The 18,082-nt window shown below is 43.2% G+C and overlaps 2 protein-coding genes and 1 long non-coding RNA gene across 4 annotated transcripts in view; 2 read left to right on the forward strand and 1 right to left on the reverse strand.

Moving 5' to 3' along the window:
- Positions 1 to 150: 150 nt before the first annotated feature.
- On the forward strand, positions 151 to 3,832 carry GADD45A (growth arrest and DNA damage inducible alpha). Its single transcript, XM_079980681.1, has 4 exons — positions 151 to 563; positions 1,251 to 1,352; positions 2,151 to 2,370; positions 3,110 to 3,832. The coding sequence occupies exons 1-4, from the start codon at positions 520 to 522 to the stop codon at positions 3,221 to 3,223; spliced, it is 480 nt and encodes a 159-aa protein (XP_079836807.1). The 5' UTR covers positions 151 to 519; the 3' UTR covers positions 3,224 to 3,832.
- Positions 3,833 to 8,973: 5,141 nt separating this feature from the next.
- LOC307219110 lies at positions 8,974 to 11,972 on the forward strand. The gene is made up of 2 exons (XR_013840295.1): positions 8,974 to 10,452; positions 10,962 to 11,972. It is a non-coding gene; the product is annotated as an uncharacterized lncRNA (long non-coding RNA).
- A 2,457-nt stretch (positions 11,973 to 14,429) lies between these two features.
- Positions 14,430 to 18,082, reverse strand: part of GNG12 (G protein subunit gamma 12) — a 36,707-nt gene continuing 33,054 nt past the window's right edge. For both annotated transcript variants that reach the window (XM_079982052.1, XM_079982053.1), the window contains 2 exons: positions 15,951 to 16,068; positions 14,430 to 14,763 (listed from right to left, as the gene is read on the reverse strand). In XM_079982052.1, coding sequence (XP_079838178.1) covers positions 14,638 to 14,763; positions 15,951 to 16,046 — 222 coding nt within the window. In that variant the 5' untranslated portion in view covers positions 16,047 to 16,068 and the 3' untranslated portion in view covers positions 14,430 to 14,637. The remainder of the gene's footprint in view (positions 14,764 to 15,950; positions 16,069 to 18,082) is intronic.

Genomic DNA, 18,082 nt, shown 5'->3' on the forward strand with positions numbered 1-18,082 from the left:
TGCCAATCAGCGCCGGGCGAGGACAGGGAAAGTTACTGACCCAGCTTTCCCAGCCTGGATCTCTCTCTCTCCCCCCTCCCCCCCGCCAGGGTGGCCCCAAGTCGAACGCCCCGGCTCATTTGCATGCCCCAATAGGGTGGCCGCATGCAAACGAGCCGGGAGACGGTTGGCTGGGGGTTGGCAGGATAACTCCGGCCCGGGGAGCCCTTTGTCCCTCAGAGTGGCAGCGCCGTGTGGGGAGAGGGAGGAGCGGGGAAGTGCGCGAAGGGATCGGCCTGAGCAGCGGGGCTGCAAGTGCCCGGGCGGGCGAGGAAAGCGAAAGGCAGGAGCGAAGCAACACCGCCGCCGCCCCGAAGGATTTGACTTACTGGAGGGACACTTACCCGGATTCTCCCGAGGGCAGCCGGAGGAGCCGAGAAGCAAGGCAGAGGGCGCAGGGCGAGGAGGAGGAGGATTGAAGGCTGCCTCTCCCGTTCCCCCCGCTGGATTGGTTTCTTTGCAGGGATCTGCAGCTGCAATATGACTCTGGAAGAGCTCGCTGGGGAGCACCAGACTTTCGGAAGGTACGCGATGGCAGCAGCTGCAGCTCGGCTTTGCGATGCGTGGCGGCGGGCGGTGTGGAGGGTGGAGGGACAGGAGTTTGCCTGCTGCAGATTTCGCTGAGCTCTCCGGATCGAGGCAGCACAGGGTCGCCCAGCTCGCCGCCGCGACCGCCAGTCGCCTCACAGCTGGGACCGGTGGCGGGGAGGGAGAAAAAAATGCTCTGGTGCAAAAAAATAAAATTGCCTGGAGGGGATCTGCGGAAGAAAGTAGATCCGCGCGTAAGGAAGAAAACCGGGAGTCGATTGCAGAGTGTGCGTGTGTCAGAGAGAGAGAGAGAGAGAGAGAGGCGTGGCGGGTTGTAGCTTTTTCCCTTCTTTTCTTTTTCCTGACAGGATAAGCAAGCGCACCTTTAACTCCAAATAACCTGCGCTTGGAAGCGATTTTCCTGTGGGAGCACTTGGCTCCCGCTTATTTCTGAACAGATCCCATTCAGGGGAGTTTCCAGCTCAGCTTCCCCTCAGTTTTGCAGGGCATGAGGGCGCCAGGAGGGAATGTGGGCTGGGGGGGGGCGCTACTTAAGGCAAGGTGATCTATTTCCCGCCCCCCTTTTGGATTTGTTTGGTGTGTTTTATTTAAATAAAAACGCTAATTAGAGCCTCTCGCTGCTTCCCCACCCCCCTTTTTATTTTTTCTTCGGATGCCATCAGCATGGAGAAGGTAGGGGATGCCCTGGAGGAAGTCCTGAGCAAAGCCCTGACTCAGAGAAGCATCACCATCGGAGTGTATGAGGCTGCCAAGCTGCTCAACGTGTAAGTGAGAAACTGGCTTGCTGGTGCCCTTTTGTATTGATGAGTAAGAAGAAACAGGTCCTCCCACCTCTCTTAGGGCAGCTGTGCCTGAGGACTTTTCTGAGGAAACGCTAGATCAGTTAAGAGGCAAACTTGCACTGTGCAGATAGGAAAACTTCCGGGCAGCTGTGTGGACATTGAATACTTGATCATGCATAACTGCCCCTACTTAGGCACAGAGTTTCGTCTGTGGGGCAGATTTCAGAAAAAAAAACCTCTCCCCCTTTTACCCACAATGCCAGAGTTCCAAGCACCCAGTTGACAGTTGACACAATGGGAACTGCTGAACAGCGGTTTTGAAAATGTGCCCGTCCCCTTTAGTTTGGTGCTGAAATGTAATCGGGTTCCCCTCCCCCTTTGTGTGTGTGTGGGGGGGGGGGAGAAAGTGCAACAAAAACACTCCCCCTTGCTCCACAGACCTTAGTTGTAGATACATAGCCCTTGAAAATTCAGCTCTTAAAATCCAGGGTGTGAAAGGTCAACCACATTGGGTGATAGCCAATGAATTTTGACTTGAAATAGATATAATAATCACGTTCATTGATTTCAGTGGTGAGTGAAATTTAGATGAGTACAGTTCATAGAAAATAACATAATAGGACCCCCCCCCCCCGTGTATAGTATATAGACAGTCGCGTTACCATGTGTTCATATGCCCTGTGACTTTGGTTCCTGTTTTGTCTCCCTTATGTCGTTGAAAAATGCATCATTGTTTGTTGGGGCTGTGACTAACTTAGTTGGCATTGTTTATCCCTCCAGGGATCCAGATAATGTGGTCCTTTGTCTGCTGGCAGCCGATGAGGAAGACAACCAGGATGTTGCGCTACAAATTCACTTCACCCTGATCCAAGCTTTCTGTTGTGAGAATGACATTAACATACTCCGAGTGAGCAACCCAAGCCGGCTAGCGGAGCTGCTGCTCTTGGGGGCGAGTGGAGGGGGCGAGCAGCCTGCAGACCTGCACTGTGTGCTTGTGACAGTAAGTGCTGTGTTCCATTAACATGTTGGGCATAGTGGGCAGCCAGCATGACCTCACTGTTGCTTCAGAGTCTCCTTCTGGACTGTACAGCATTTCTTTGAAAGAAGCTGAATTGCAAATTGTAAAAATCTGTCTAAATACTCTAATCTCACTCTGGCTTAAAACAAAAACTGTAGTGGTTTCTTCAGTGTTCTTGCACTGGTGCACCTCTGCCTCTGTGGTTTGAAGGAAAGATCAGCATGACCTCCTTCACTAACCTTTTCCCCTGCACAAATCATACCACGCTTCCTACTTTGCTCAGAGGGATTTTCGAGGCAAAGACATGTTCAAGCATGTTTCATCCTGCTGTCAGCAGGAGAAAACAACCCCATGAGTCACTTTCTACAGTAACTCCCTGTCTATATTTGTCTTTCCTTATTACTAATTGGCTCAGAGGTCATTATTAGATAACTCAGCTGAACTGTGATGAAAATACTCCGTCACTGTTACTCAATTCACCCAATTCAATGGGAATTGTGGACTTGTTAACCATAGCACATGAACATTGGTTTGTTTTTGAAAAATGATGTTTCTTTTACTGGTTTTAAAGAAATAATTAATTCCAAAATACCCTGTTGAATGTGCTACAAACTCAAAATTTACGCAGATCATTTATATTCGGTCTCTTTTACTGTTAACAGTATCATTTAATTTTATTTCATGCTGACAATGATCCTTTTCCCTTTTCTCCCCCTTTCAGAATCCACATGCCTCTCAATGGAAGGATCCAGCCTTAAGTCAGCTGATTTGCTTTTGCCGGGAAAGCCGCTACATGGACCAGTGGGTTCCAGTGATTAACCTTCCCGAACGATGACAGCATATGGATGAAGCTGAATTGAACAGAAAAATTGCACTGAAGTTTCAAAATACTTTAGTAGCTTGCTCAGGAAACAATTTCCCAGCCTGACACAAGGATTACAGTAACTGATGTCAAGTTGAGGTTGAACTACATGTTGTGAGAAAAGGAGAGACATTTGACTTTGCTGTTGGAAGATGATGGACTCGAAGCAGAGCTATGTTGGGGGAGCAATAGGAAGTCCTTGTGGAGGAAGTCTGAGTTCTGCAAGAAGGTTGCAAAAACAGTGTGCCGATTTCCTTTCAGAACACACCAAATGTGCTTTGTTGGAGTTGTAGAAGAGCAACTTTTAGTTTCCGTTTTTAAATACCTTTCACTTGTAAGAGCTAAAAGGGTTAATTATTCTTAAATCTCTTTTGTTCCAACATGCTTGATTTCTTAAGTTTTTATTCTAAGAAATATTAACTTATTTTATGATACCGATGAAAGATTTATTTATGCTTGGGATTTTCAAGAGCAATCCTGCTTGCACCCCTTGTATTAAAAATGTTTGAACTGCTATATTTTAATAAATTGTTTGAAACTGGACTGTGTTCGCTGAAATAAAATTTTCAAAGCTATGGCAAATCAGTGTTTTTGCTTTTGTAAGTGAGCAGAAGGAGTTGGTTTTGGCAAAGCAGTTCTTGGAAAGCTGATAACTACAAATGCCAGGATCATGCTGATCTAGGACCATGCCTCTAGGACATTGCACACAGAGCGCAGGGTGTACTTGGCCGGAAGGGTCCTAGATGTTCATTCTCATGAACTGGATGGCCACTCCTACACAAAAGATGAACAATTCACAAACAAAATGAAATAATTTATGTGGACATTGGGGGAAGAAGTTGCCACTACCTGTATCCCAGGAAGTAGCTAAATGGTGCCTCTTGACACTCTTCAACTGTATATAGTCAGAGCAAATGGATTATTTTAAGGAAATGTATTTTCCCAGATAACTCTTTACACAGTGTATCTGGAAAAAATAAAAATGCGGAAAAATCTGGAAAAAATAAAAAATAAAAAAGGAGTTCCCCGCAGGGATCCCCACACTGCGGATAGCAGCCTGCCGCCTGGCGGGCAAGGCGCGCTGAAGCAGAGCGCCCCACGCGCCGGGCAGACATCGGCCAGCCCCACAAGCTCGGGACAGCACGGAGGCGCAGCGCCACCATCCCGCTGTTCCTCAACCTGGTTCGGTTTCCCCAACTTGGTTTTTGTTTTTTTTTTGGGGGGGGGGAATAAAGGAAAAAATGATTTCCTTTATTTCCCCCCCAAAAAACTAGGTGCGTCCTATGGGACGGAGCGTCCTATGGGACGAAAAATACGGTATTTAAGATCTGCAAGTTGGATAAGCAACAAATCAAATTGCAAATGTTCTCTGAAAGTCTCCTAGGATGGATGATAAAGAGATGATAAAGAGAAATGCCACTTGATAAATGTCTTAAAAAGATTACCGTAGCTAGCTGAATCAGGAAATATATTTTCAAAATTGAGTGGAATCTAGGGAATGGCATGCACCAAACTCAGTAAGCTACATCGCATAACTTTTTCATAGAGATCAGGCCAGTTGAAAACCATCCCAATAGCTACATACATTATGATTTCATTTTTACAGGTTGTTAGGAAAGACCCATTGAGCTGCTTGTATTATGCACAAGAGATATGTTTTGAAGAGAGCACTGCCTAAGTATATACACATGAGAAACAAAAGAAAGGCAAACACTTTTGCAGAAGCTTTTGAAAGTAAATGGAAATATTCTGGAAAAAGGGTTGTAAACAAAGAGAGGTCAGGGCACATTGTGAAGGTCAGTGAGCAGGAAATCAAATTTACATTTTTCTGGGCATGAGCACTCACCGGGGACTTTAAAGGCTAAACCATCACATTTATAAAAGCTGCAGATGCTCTTTGTATTCAATACAAGACCAGATACAGCCCAATGCATTTTCATGTATGAGGTAGAAACTCTCTTAAAGGCATCCCATAATCCAGTATCTGCTGCAGATTACCTACATCCCGAGTAATGGTACAGCTGCCCCCGTAGCAGATGCCTTATGGTGCTCTCATACATTGCAGTATATACTCCAGAGAACATGTCCGGATCTTAGCTTTTTCCTAGGCTGTGGCAACTACATTTAAAGGGCAACTTGTAATCCTGCAGATGTTGGGACTACCATTTCTCATCAGTCTCAGCCAGCGCGACTGTGGGTCAGTATGATGGGAGTGGCAGCCTAGTAACCGTTGCTCTTGTTATTTAATACATTAATTTTTTTTGCACGCCAGTGGCTCAAAGTGACTTACACAATAAAAATAGAAATAACAAAGACATTAAAATAAGGTATAAATGAACAAAAATGGAAACACTCATCCCAAAATATACTTAAAAGAACGTGAGATACCCGCCCCACTTAAAAGATGGGCACCCTCCCCGAAAACCTGGGTAAATAAGATTTGCCTTGTGCCTAAGGACAGATATGGATGGTGCTAGGTGTGCTTCCCTGGGGAGAGCGTCCCACAAGCAAGGGGCCACCACTTAAAAGGCCTGCTCCCATGTCGCCACTCTCAGCACTTCCCTTGGATAGAGTACACAACAGTGTGTCTGGGTTGGTTCATGTGGAGAGAGGCAGTCCTTGAGGTATTGAGACTCCTGGCCTGTGGAAGGTGTCATAGGTCAAAACCAGGACTTTGGACTGAGCCTGGAAACTAATTAGCATCCAGTGCAAGTTGAGGCAGGAGACAGTCTTGCTCCAGTCAGCAATCTGGTTGTTGAGTTCTGCATCAGCTGCAGTTTCCAAGCTGTTTTCGAAGGCAGCCCCTTGGACAATGCATTGCAGTAATACAACTTAGCGCAGACAACTGAAGCTAGGCTATTTCTGTCCCATCTGGAGGGCACACAGGTTCCCCACCCTGTGCAAATGGGACATGCGGAAGCAGCCTAATTGTGCAAATCTTTCCTTGGGCAACGTGTTTCATAAAGGAGTATCTCACACAAGTGTCCCATACAATGATACGATAGAGCTGATTATCAAACCACTCTTGCACAGGTTCGGATGCTGCACCGAACAAGGAAGTTATGCTGCACAAAGGGATGTTGTTGTGAACCTGGTCTGTACTGTACTCAATGCCGACACAGAGCAAAGAAAGCATTAGTGATATGTCAAAAATAATGTTATTGGGAGCTAGAAAACGGGGATAAAAAAAGCATACATCACTCATCAGCTTACCCTAAGCTATTGAGCCTTGAAGGAAAGAAGCAAAAGCACAAACTGCAGCACAAAGAACAACAAAAAATTAGCAGTGAAAGAAAGCATGCAATTATTTGAAACATGACACTGTCCCTTGAAACCTTGAATTGCTGCTTTGCATGCAGTTTTAAGTATCAGTTTGACCCTGAAATATATACAATTAAGGCATACTGGGCTTCCAAAAATATTTTCCCACTTTATTTTAATCTTAAAAATTTAGAGGCAGAAATGCTGCTCATTAAAATAATTATGTGAAACTTAATTTATTTATTTTTAAAGCTGGTAGTAAGTAAGAGAGCCATCATTCAAGGATTGCTGGTATGGAATGCTGCGTGCCTGGATGAAAGGAATGGAATGGAGACTGCCCAGCAGCATATGCCAGATGGATGGAACCAGATGGCCGAGAATCCTGCATGCAGTTAAAGAACTATGACTAACTGCTGATGAAACTGAAGCTAAAGTATGTGTGTAGCTGCAAAAACTTGAAAACTAGTTTGCTAAGTCACCACTTGAAACTGCCGAAACGAAAACCTGAAAGGTATCAACTCCGACCATCTTATCCTCTATGCACACACAACTGGAGCTCTGTACACATTAGGAATGCTGCAGGTGGAGAATGCCCTTGGATCTTTCTGCAGGCGTGTCTAATTGTGCCACACAGTGTCACTTGAAACATGTTAAAGCAGCATGCACAAAACATACACAAGTGGTATACGGCATGCATTCTCTGGATGAAATTTACAAATATGCCTTAACCAGGGAGGCAAAAAAAAAGATAGCAAGGGCAAATGAACACCTTGCTTTTTCAGAAGACTGCAGCTCCGTCATTCATCCCAACTCTCCCCATGCACAGTGATGAGCAAGCAGATTATTCACAGAATTGCCTCCTACTGGCTTGAAAGCAGGGGTGTGTGCTAGCTTAACAAGCCTTTTTTACACAACGGGCTGCAGCAGGAGTCTTCACATGGAAATATATGCAATGTAAGAAGGAACCTCTATAGGCTGCAGACTGCCAAAATCCAGGTGAGCTCCCTTCGTGCACTGGTGAAAGCAATGGAATGTCTGCAACTTTTGCTAGCGGACGACATGTATTCCACTCCACTGATTACCACTGCTGTCCACGACCTATTGTTTCTTGCTGGACCAGAGGCAGGCACACCGAGCAGAACAGCAACCACAGGCAAACTCTCTAGATTGAATGAGAAACTATTTAATGCCCATATCAGCCTGCTCAACAGGTAGAGCTTCAATGTTGACACTAGGAGGCTACTGACAGGAGTAAGAAGTGGATCATTTAACCAGACATCAGAAGATGGATTTGTTGCACTTTCTACCTGCTGGTCATTACTAACCCCGAAGGATTTTGTTTTCCCACAAACTAGGTGGACAACCAACACACACAGATGGAAGGAAATTCCACATCCACAGTTTCATGCAGACTGCGTGTGAAGCTTTCAGCAGCAGCAATCGCCAGTGGGGAAGCAAATGCTCCCTTGCGTGGGGGTGGTGTTTATCTTCTCAGGGCTCAGTGACTTTCTAGAGAGCTTGACAGGCAGCAGTGTGCCAGGTACATTGGGACCCAGCACAAGAAGACAGTGAATGGGAAAGCAGAACCTGTTGCTCCTTTGGCAAGTGGCTTTCTCAGGCACAGACGCCCTGCAGAAACAGCAAGGTGACAATCCCATTCCCCATGTGGTGCTGTCAGCACTCACTCCATCACTGATGCTGTTCAATAAAAACTGTCTGTGTCAGTTGCACTTCTGTTTTTGGGATGGTGAGCATCCCCCCTCTCCTTCCACTTGTTAGTCACCATGTCTTCATGCTGAGCACACAGAATTGAAGGAGGCGCACTGAGTTTACTGCCACCAGGTGTAAATCTGGAACATTCATAAAGAATGACTATGTGGAGGCCCAAGCAACTCAAAGTCTCCCTGAATCAAGCAGTCCTGCTGCAAAACACGGAAGTGATGAATGCATGGGACATAATCACAAAATCTATTAACACGAGAGAGTGAGTTAAGTTGATGGGATGGAGATGGCCGGAGCAAAATGAGCCACCTTGAAGAATAGGTCAGTTACCTGAGTGAGGACACAATAACCTCATAGAGGCAACTGCTCCTTCCTGTGTATGACACTCATTTTGCTCTAGGCCTTTTTATGTCACTCAGCCATTTTTCCCTCCTGTTCACTGCACTTTCAGGAACACAGATTGCAAACGTGGCTCTTTCTTCCGGGAGTCTTCATAAAGGGGCTGAACTTGGAAGGATGTGCTCTGAGGAACAGAAACCAGCTTCCCTTTTAGCCAGAAGGACTCTTTTGAGATTTGAATCTCATGGATTCAAAGCAAACGACAGGTCAAATTTGTAGAAGTCCAGTGGAACACGGGATTCTGAACTCACAACTCCACTGGCCTTATTTGGCCTTCATGCACAACACAGAAAGCCACACTCCCCAGCCCTCCCAACTGATAAGCTGCAGCACAATGCCACAACACAGTGTTACATCAGCAGTCTTAGAATACGACGCTACCTTCACATGCAGGTCACAACCAGCATAACTGAAATCAACTGAACTACAATGAAAAACAGAGAACCGTATGAAAAGAAGTGATGTTTAATTAAAGTGTTTCATATCCATGGTACTATATTAATTGTGAACAAGTATCTTAATTACAGGGTTGTTGTTTTTTTTTAACCCCTCTAATAATGGCAACTGGAAACCATCTTTTAAGAAAAGATCAGGTTGTATGCAGATGCACAAAGTATGCAATCTTATTAGAGAACGACTGCTTGTGAAAGGCAAAAAACCAAAACAAATTAGCTCTAGTAAAATAATTTCACAAATCCTTTTCCGCCCCCCGCCCCAAAGGCAAATCATAGTATTATTCTTGTCAATCTAAGATTACAAAGATAATACAAGCAATATTTTGTGAAAGCAATTCAAAGATAAACCAGAGAAGAAGTGTGCCTGTAAGAAGTAAGCAGATTACAACAAAAAAGAAAACAAAGCGTTTACTGGAGTAATATTTTACTTCTGAGGCATTTCTAATCAAAGCATGAAGACGCAGTGTAGTGGTACAGTTGTTGAAAACTCTTGTTTAAGTATCATAGTCTTTAATTTCAAAACCTCACAGTGGTCTAGTAGTAATTATTTTGGTTGGTTCAGTTTTCCCTGTTGAATTCTAGTAGGTGCAATTATCTAAGCACCATTGTGGTCTATAGAAGCCTCATACAAGCCCCACAGAAATAAATGGGAAATGAGAAGAGGGACTGCATATGACGGCAGTATTTTCTACGCTTTGCATTATGATTATAACCATCACCGCAAAGTTTGCTTTACACACACAAAAAGCAATGTATGCATGTTTTGACTCTTCAATATGCCATTATTGGAAGGCTGGAAAAATGTGACAATGCATTTAGCAGTTATCTAAAATCTGACAGAAGTGTCCCGAAGCAGCTAGCTGTATTTTGGTGTTGTGTTTACAGCTGTTCTGTGACTAAAAACTATGAATGGTCCAAAACTTAAAAAGAAACCAATACTGGGGTGAAAGTTTTCAAACCATGCGTTTTAAAGAGAAAGTCAAAAGGCATTTCTGAATGCAAAGTTGGCACAATTTTTGCTTAATTAAAATTGTGTTCCCGCACCTTTTGCTTAATTAAAATTGTGTTCCCGCACCTTTTTAACACGACATTTTTAATACTCTCCTTCAGTTAGTAAAATACATTATGTTTAATACAGTTCTAAAGCACTGCTGGTGAAAATATTGGTTTGGATCCAAAGCACCGTGAGCAGAAGTAAAATAGCTACTAGCTCTGTGCTGTAAGAGCTGGCAGGTCACAGAGTGTTCCAACAGATAAGTTCTAGAACAGTTCTCATGCAATCACTAGTCCAAACAGAACCATCAGCTTTAGGCATGCCCTGCAATCCTATGTACTTACTCAGAAGTAAGTCCTATTATGATTACCGTATTTTTCACTCTATAGGACGCACCGGACCATAGGAGGGGGAGAACAGGAAAAAAATAATTCTCCCCCTCTCTGCTCAGCGCCCCTTCAGCGAAGCAGCAGGAGAAACCGAGCCCCTTCCATTTCTCCTCCCGCTTCGCTGAAGGGGCGCTGCACAGAGAGGGAAAACTGTGCAGCACCTCTCCAGCAAAGCAAAGCCTGGAGAGCTCTCCAGGCTTCAGGCGGCTATCCGTGAGCCTTTGGAGCGCAGTGGGAACTCCTGCCTGAAGCCCCCGGAGCGCTGCCTTTGAAGCCTCCGCAGAGCAGCGGGGTGAAGGCACCCTGCTGCCCTGCGGAGATTTGTGCAGCATCCCCAAGCTCGAACAGCGAGACGGAGCGCTGCGCAGCACTCCGTCTCTCTATTCTGGCTTTGGGCTTAGCTGCGCAGCCTGAATTCGCTCTATAGGACAAACACACATTAATTTTTGGAGGGGAAAAAGTGCGTCCTATAGAGCGAAAAATACGGTAAGTGGTGCTTACTCCACAGTAAGTGTGTCTAGGATTGCAGCCTCACTGCACAATCCTATACCTGTCTACTCAGAAGAAAGTCCCATTGAGTTCAGTGGGGCTTATTCTCAGGTAAGCAGGTACAGGATTGCAGCCATAATTTCACTTTTCTTGCTCAACTCTTTAGCATGAGGTATAAAATAGTGCCCACCTAGGAGCACAAAACACCTTCTGCCATGTGCGAAAGAGCACCTTTGGATCCAAGCTATTTTGTCCTGGTGCTGCAACACATGAGCATGCCAAATACGTGAAAAGGGTTTTAAAAAACTCTTAGATTATAATAGCATTGATATCAAGGATAAAACAATAAACCCAGAAAATGGGTCTGGCATCTAGGGATACACACCTCTAGGCATACATAAGGAAAACTAGGGGGTGGGAGTGGAGATGAGAGATTAGAAAATAGGAAAGGCATTGGACAGTGGCAATGCAGCCTCCGTAGACTTCTTTTCCATCTTTCCTGCAAATCTTACTCTAACCAGCTTGATAATTTTCTGACAGAGAGAATGGTTGTCCAGCTGGAACCATGCCAGTTGCCTAGGTCAGCAAGTGCCGGCACTGGCTTTGACAACAGGCATGCAATACTTATGCAGCATTTAAGCTTTACATATTTGGGAACTGAATAATTTGAAGATATTTTAAATGGGTTCTATCGGCACTGTGTCACGTTTGATTCTTTGATTTTAAGGTTTAAGGACATGGCTTATCTCAAGCAAAATGGAGTGTAAATGGAAGGCAGTGCACGGAACATAAATTTCTCGCCTGCAACAATGGAATGTGTCCAAATTTATTGTCCAGTAAAGCATACACAGCAGCAGTTGCTGGTGACAGTGTAGTAGTGTATGCAGTACTGGGGGGAAAAACAGTTTGTGGAATTAAAACACCTAAACTTAATATGCAAGCAATTAAAAATGATTGCAAATGATGACATAGCATCTTCATTTTAATATGAAAGTACCAAATTGATTAATGCATCGAAAACTATATTTTTGTTTTTTCTATTTTAACAACAACAACAATCCTCCATTAATTTAATGAGTTAAAAACTGCAACAGCTTGGCTTCTGGAGTAAGGAGAATAACATTCCTAGGATTAATTCCATTTTTTAGGGAGCTAGCATCATTTTAAGACACTGAGACAGGATTTTTTTTTCAGCTTTTGGTCCAGTATAAGACACAAACACTCTTAGGGAACAGTTACATAACAATTGTGCCCATGCACTTCTCCACATTTAGACTGCAACCCTATATGCACTTATCTGTAGCAAGGTCCACAGAAGCTATGTCTGAATAGACATGGAGTTGCTGCTAGAGGCTTACTTGGAATAAGTGCCAGACAGACACAATACTCACATTACATGGTAGTGGAGACACAGCTTCAGTGCCTGTCACATCTCAGCACAGCCATACAAATCAGTATGTTTTAAAAATTGGTAAAAACCACAACTTATGGCTTCCCCCACTGATTTGTAGGTAGTGAACTAGTTCTATGAATGGGTATTAAGATGGCAAGACACCGCATCCTCATTTGACACACTTTTTAAAGATCTTCGTATGTAGTAAAGTCATGACCCAGACCCATGCTTGTACTGGCGTGACTGATTCAATGTGAACAAGCCTACAGAAAATGCGAGACTGCCCATGTAATAATATGGATGTGTGAATCAGCCTTTAGAAAGACAGATCTGGGTATCTCACAAATCAAAAGCTGCCCTATATTTTGAAATAAACCATCAGAGAAAGGAATGTCGCTATTTCAAAATGTGTAATCGGGAGTATTTGTTTCGTAGGACCTGTTATCCTGGTTCTTGATGAAGTAGCCATTAGCTACGTTTCGGGTAGCAAGTGAAATGGCCGCAATGGGTAGCACAAATACAGATTATTTGCAGTCAAATTAATTAATATTATCAACAAACATACCTTCCTTTTGAGAGGGCAGACTGAAGTATATGGCAAGCAAAATCAGTGTGAAAGTTTATAGAGAAGTACTAAAAGAAACGAAGGTCATATCTGCCTTTAGACAGAAATCTGCAGGACCTTGCTCCTGCAATTTCAAGTTAATATATTGCAGAGCATTATGGAGTGGAATAGGCACCTTGCTTTGCTGGCTCTGCAGCCAGCTTCTCAGGATTCAGTCACAGTGAAGTCAGGTCTTTTGGGGTCCTTCCCCCCATCTGCCGCGAACCAGCTATTACTCCTGTTAGTTTAAAGCGAGAATTCTAGTTCTTTGCAACTAGGGAGGTTTTTCTTTAGTTTGGCTAAAGATGGAAACCTTTGGGCCTTGCTGTAAAAACAACGCTGAGTGGCTTTGCTTTCTGTGCTACTTGAGCACTGCTAAGGTTGTATCTAGCCATGCATCTCAAGTCTCCTTGCACATGGAACAACCCTGAACCCCAAATGTTTAACACATTCTGCAAATATACAGCTATGGCAGGCCACAAAGTTAAAAACATGAAAGGACTGGCAGCGCACAGAATACTGATACATACCTGGGCTTAGAAGTCGATATTGATTCATTCCACTCAGTATTCCATCAACACACAAAGGCTACACAAACATTTTAATACCATTTACATTCATCAGAGATTTAGTACTGTGAATTGCTGCAACCCTTCAAGCATTTCCTCAGCACAACCACCAGTGTTTTCCATAGGCCTTGTGCAGAAGCAATAGCACCACGGATTGCACCCAGAGTCTCCCACTCCTCTGTAGATATTATTTGGCATTTGATAGACGTGGATTTAGCAATGAGAGAGAGAAAATAGCCTGGATGCTTACCGAAAAATTAACACAACAGGGAAGTGCGTAGGAAAGTTAGGCAGCAGATTCCCCCTTAAAGCACAGCGAAAAAGGAGAAACTTATCTAGACTCCATTTTCAGAATCCATGTGTGACAGTCTAAATTTCAGAGGAAATGCGAGAAGGCAGAAGAACCAAAGGCTATAAATGTCACCTTTCAAAATCATTTTGAGAACAAGAATTTATACTAAGTACAAGTCTACAAGTCCTTAAGACATTGTGAAAAAGATTAAGACATACTTGATGTTAAAAGGCATGAACTGCAGGAGTTATTGATAAATGCAGCAATAAACTTTGAAGGGCGTACTTAAAGAATGCACTTGGTAATGCGTGTATATACCTAAACAAACATACGCACGGACCATAGATACAGACACCAATTACATATACAAGGCTATACGCTGGTATAAAATCAAAATGTTAAAAGTAAGCTTGATTAGGACTCTACGCTGGTCTGCCTCACTAGTCGGAAAATGAAGTTCAGGCAACTTTGGTCTTGATTGTTCAACCTCACACCTGGAACTGTGAACACTCATTGCACTTTTAAGTAAAACCCAACCCAACCCAACCCTCTGTTTATAACCCCCAAAGCCAACATAATCCAATTCCCAACTATGCTCTTAGAACCATTCCATTGACAAGAAGTAACTTTATAAACCTTGCATCCCCATTTAGAATGCGATAAAGAAAGAGACCTTTTTAGAAAACTTAAAAGTTCATTTTAACACAAAATGTAAATGAGTTGCTGTTTTATGCGGTTGATACCAGGTAACCTTCGGGTTACTTCTCTAAGGATCTGCTTGGTTGCAGGGGAGGGTCTTGAAGGCATTTTGCTGCTTAGCCTATAGGATAGTGCAGGTCTTTTTATCCTTGAAGGGGTTTTCCGAAGCAGGTATTCCCATTAGTAAAGGATCCTTCCTGGCATGCTCCTCACAGTAGCACATTAGATCTGCCGATGCCTTCGACACCTGAGGAATGTGTGAGAAGGGACACAGTAAATATGGAGCAGGTTGCCAACAACAGCCAACGAGCAAACGAGATTTCGAAGTGATATTTTTACGTTTTGTGTGGGAAAAAATTCCCGAGGCAGAAAAAAGTTCATGTTGATTGAGCCTTACATGGATTTAGAATAATACTGCATGCCTTTGTAAAATAATTAAAAGCAGCAGAAACCAGCAAATAAAACAAGATGTGAAAGAATAAATTGCATATTCCCCACTGTATTGCTGGAAATTATGTGCACTGACTGGGCGGTAAGCAAAATCTCTTCCTCGTGTTCTTAATTGGTGTACATTTCTTCTCAATATGTACATCAATTTTCACACAGTGACATTCTTTTTTAAGTACAATTCTCCACTAAATTCACACTGATGACACACATACTGTACATATGTGAACACAATCCCAATATATATGAAGAGAAAGATATCGCTTCTCTCTGGGACTGCCTAGACTAAAGGAACGTGTTCTTAACAGTAGATGGTGATGCGATGATCCTGGTCCGACTGCACTGGCTACTAATTAAGTTTCCGGGCCCACTTCAAAGTGCTGGTTTTGACTTGTAAAGCCTTAAATGGCTCAGGACTGCAATACCTCAAGGATCGCCTCTTTCCATATGAACCTACCTGGACCCTGAGATCATCTTCTGAGGCCCTCTTTTGTGTGCCCCCTCCTCAAGAGGTTCAGAGGGTGGCAAGACGAGAACGGGCCTTCTCTGCAGTGGCTCCCCATCTGTGAAATGCTCTCCCCAGGGAAGTTCACCTAGTACCTTCATTATACACCTTTAGGTGCCAGGCAAAAACGTTCCTTTTTAACTTGGCCTTTCTTTGATCTTATTGACATCCAACACCCTTTTAGAAATGTGTTTTTTGTGGGTGAGGTGGGGCCATTGGGTTGTTGTTTTGATTTTTATTAGGTTTTTGTGGTTTTATATCTTGATTTTATTCTGTGAACCGCCCTGAGACCCCCGGGTGTAGGGCAGTATATAAATTCAATTATTGTTGTTAATAATAATAATAATAATAATAATAATAATAATAATGTGCTCTGGAAAAGCGGGGGAAAGGAGGATCGTTTGCTTTATAAAGCAGATTTAAATAAACTAAAAGGTATTGCTTTAAACAATGGTCACTGCGTATGAACACGTTCTTCTTACCTTTATTCTTTCTATAGAAGCTTCTATTCTCAACTGCTGAACAGTTCTTCTGGCCTGAGCTATGTTGTTTGTTGTGCCGGATGTTTTGCTAGACATTTTCACTGAGCTCTTTCAAGCACTGTAAAGAAAAGCCAACTGGTTATTTTTCTACAAATCAACAATGGTTTCTGATTAACACTGGCGATGGTTGTTCAGAAAATCCATCTGTTCAAATGGTCTTTGATCTGTGGTTGCTACTAAGCTGGAAAGAAAAAATGATTTCACAGTACAGTAATAAAGCAGCAAAAACTATTGGGAATGTTGGGTTTATAAACATAAATTTTCGGTTTAATAGCTATTCCAGTTCATAAACACAGACATTTTCATTTTCAAATGTGTTACAAAGGGAAACTACCAAGGGAATTTGACTTCTGTTTAAGATCTACCTGTTTCACTAACTTAAAAAATAAGAAGAGACAACATGTCATCATTATCATCAATAGCAATAGTTCTACAACATGTACAAAGTATTTTTATTCTTCAGTTGCTCCCCTGTGAAATTAGGGTTGTGATCCCCATGATCTCATCTGCCCACATCTGCTTGTGCCAGTATCAATTAAGAGGAATGGAACAATGTCATCTTTAAAAAAATAGTTTACAGTCGTACCTTGGTTGCCGAACGCCTTGGAACTCATACGTTTTGGCTCCTGAATGATCGTAAACCAGAAGTGAATGTTCCAGTTTTTGAACGATTTTTGGAAGCCTAAGGTCCAGCGTGGCTTCTGCGGCTTCTGATTGGCTGCAGGAACTTCCTGCAGCCAATTAGAAGCCACACTTTGGTTTTGGAAGTCGAAAGGACTTCTGGAACGGATTCTGTTCAACTTCCAAGGTACGACCTTTCCTCCAAGGAGCTCCAAGTGGCATACACACTTCTCCCCTTCTCCATTTTCTCTCTCACAACAACACTGTGAAGTAGGTTAAGCTGAGAGACTGTGACTGGCCCAAGGTCACCCAGTGAACGTTAAGGCTGAGTGGAGATTTGAACCCAGGTCTCCAAAGCTGTAGTCCAGCACTCCCCTCCCCACTTCTCATCAGGGAGCAGGGGATGTGCTATGTGGAGTGAGTTCCTGCATCTCTGCTTGCTCACGGGCACAATCCAGGGACCACAATTAATCAAGCTCTCCAAACAAATGGTAGCATTAAAGTCCCAGGTACATTTCTATATACAGTGAATTCCTCCCCTTTTCCTCCCCTTCACAATCCAAAGCAGAAATACTACTTCCTTTCCTTTTTAAGGTTTGGGGTGAATGTGGCAAATCACGCTAAGAGCTCTTTATTATCTTATCATTTGCTCCAATGCACAAGTTTGTTTCTACTTATCTTGTCAATATTCAAGTTCTAATAGACCCATTTCCCCCCATTTAAATCCGTGTTCATTCAGAAAATGACGGTGCTAAAACTGATTCAAAGTAATGCTCATCAGTGTTTATTCTGGGGATGGAAAAGCTGTGTGGCCCTCTAGATGTTGGACTCTTAATTTTTGTCAACCCCTGATAGGGTGGCCAATGGTCATGGGAGTTGTATTTCCAACATCACCTGGAGGTTCCACCACTAATTACTATCCCTAGGTTATTTTCTGGTCCCATGCTGCAAAGGACCTTTTCAGAACTCAAATATTTCAAAGGCATTTTTCAAAATACCATGTAATTTCTTCTAAATTCTAAGCTCTAAATACATCTACAGAAGGTGTCTGTGTTGGAAATCTGCAGTGATGTGAGAATATAAGTGATTCAAAAGCAGAAGAAAGATACTATGGTGTGGTTTTTTTTTAAATCAAATCCCTTTTCTTTAGCCAATCCAAACAGTATTGTTCCTCACTTTTGGACTTGACTGCATAGCCGAGAACAAGAGTTCAAAGAAGCAACTGAGTCACAGGGTTTTAACAATCCTACGACTGGCTGCCTTCCAATGAATCGTCAAGACTTTGATCATCGTGTTTAGCCAAAGCCTGACCACAGTAGCACATGACAGCCTCTGCAATGGCATATGAGTGGCTACAATGCAATTTCTGAACAGATTTCAAGGTTATATCTGAAATGGTGCCAAATACTAAAATGTTTACTGATAGTTACGTGCGTAGATGCTCTGTTACA

The sequence above is a fragment of the Podarcis cretensis genome, assembly GCF_951804945.1.
Source record: "Podarcis cretensis genome assembly, chromosome: 6".
Lineage (NCBI taxonomy): Eukaryota > Metazoa > Chordata > Lepidosauria > Squamata > Lacertidae > Podarcis > Podarcis cretensis.

Coding starts and splice junctions, on each gene's coding strand:
- GADD45A (XM_079980681.1), top strand. CDS start 520: ATGACTCTGGAAGAGCTCGCTGGGGAGCACCAGACTTTCGGAAG. Junction 564..1,250: donor GAGCACCAGACTTTCGGAAG/GTACGCGATGGC, acceptor GGATGCCATCAG/CATGGAGAAGGTAGGGGATG. Junction 1,353..2,150: donor GCTGCCAAGCTGCTCAACGT/GTAAGTGAGAAA, acceptor TTATCCCTCCAG/GGATCCAGATAATGTGGTCC.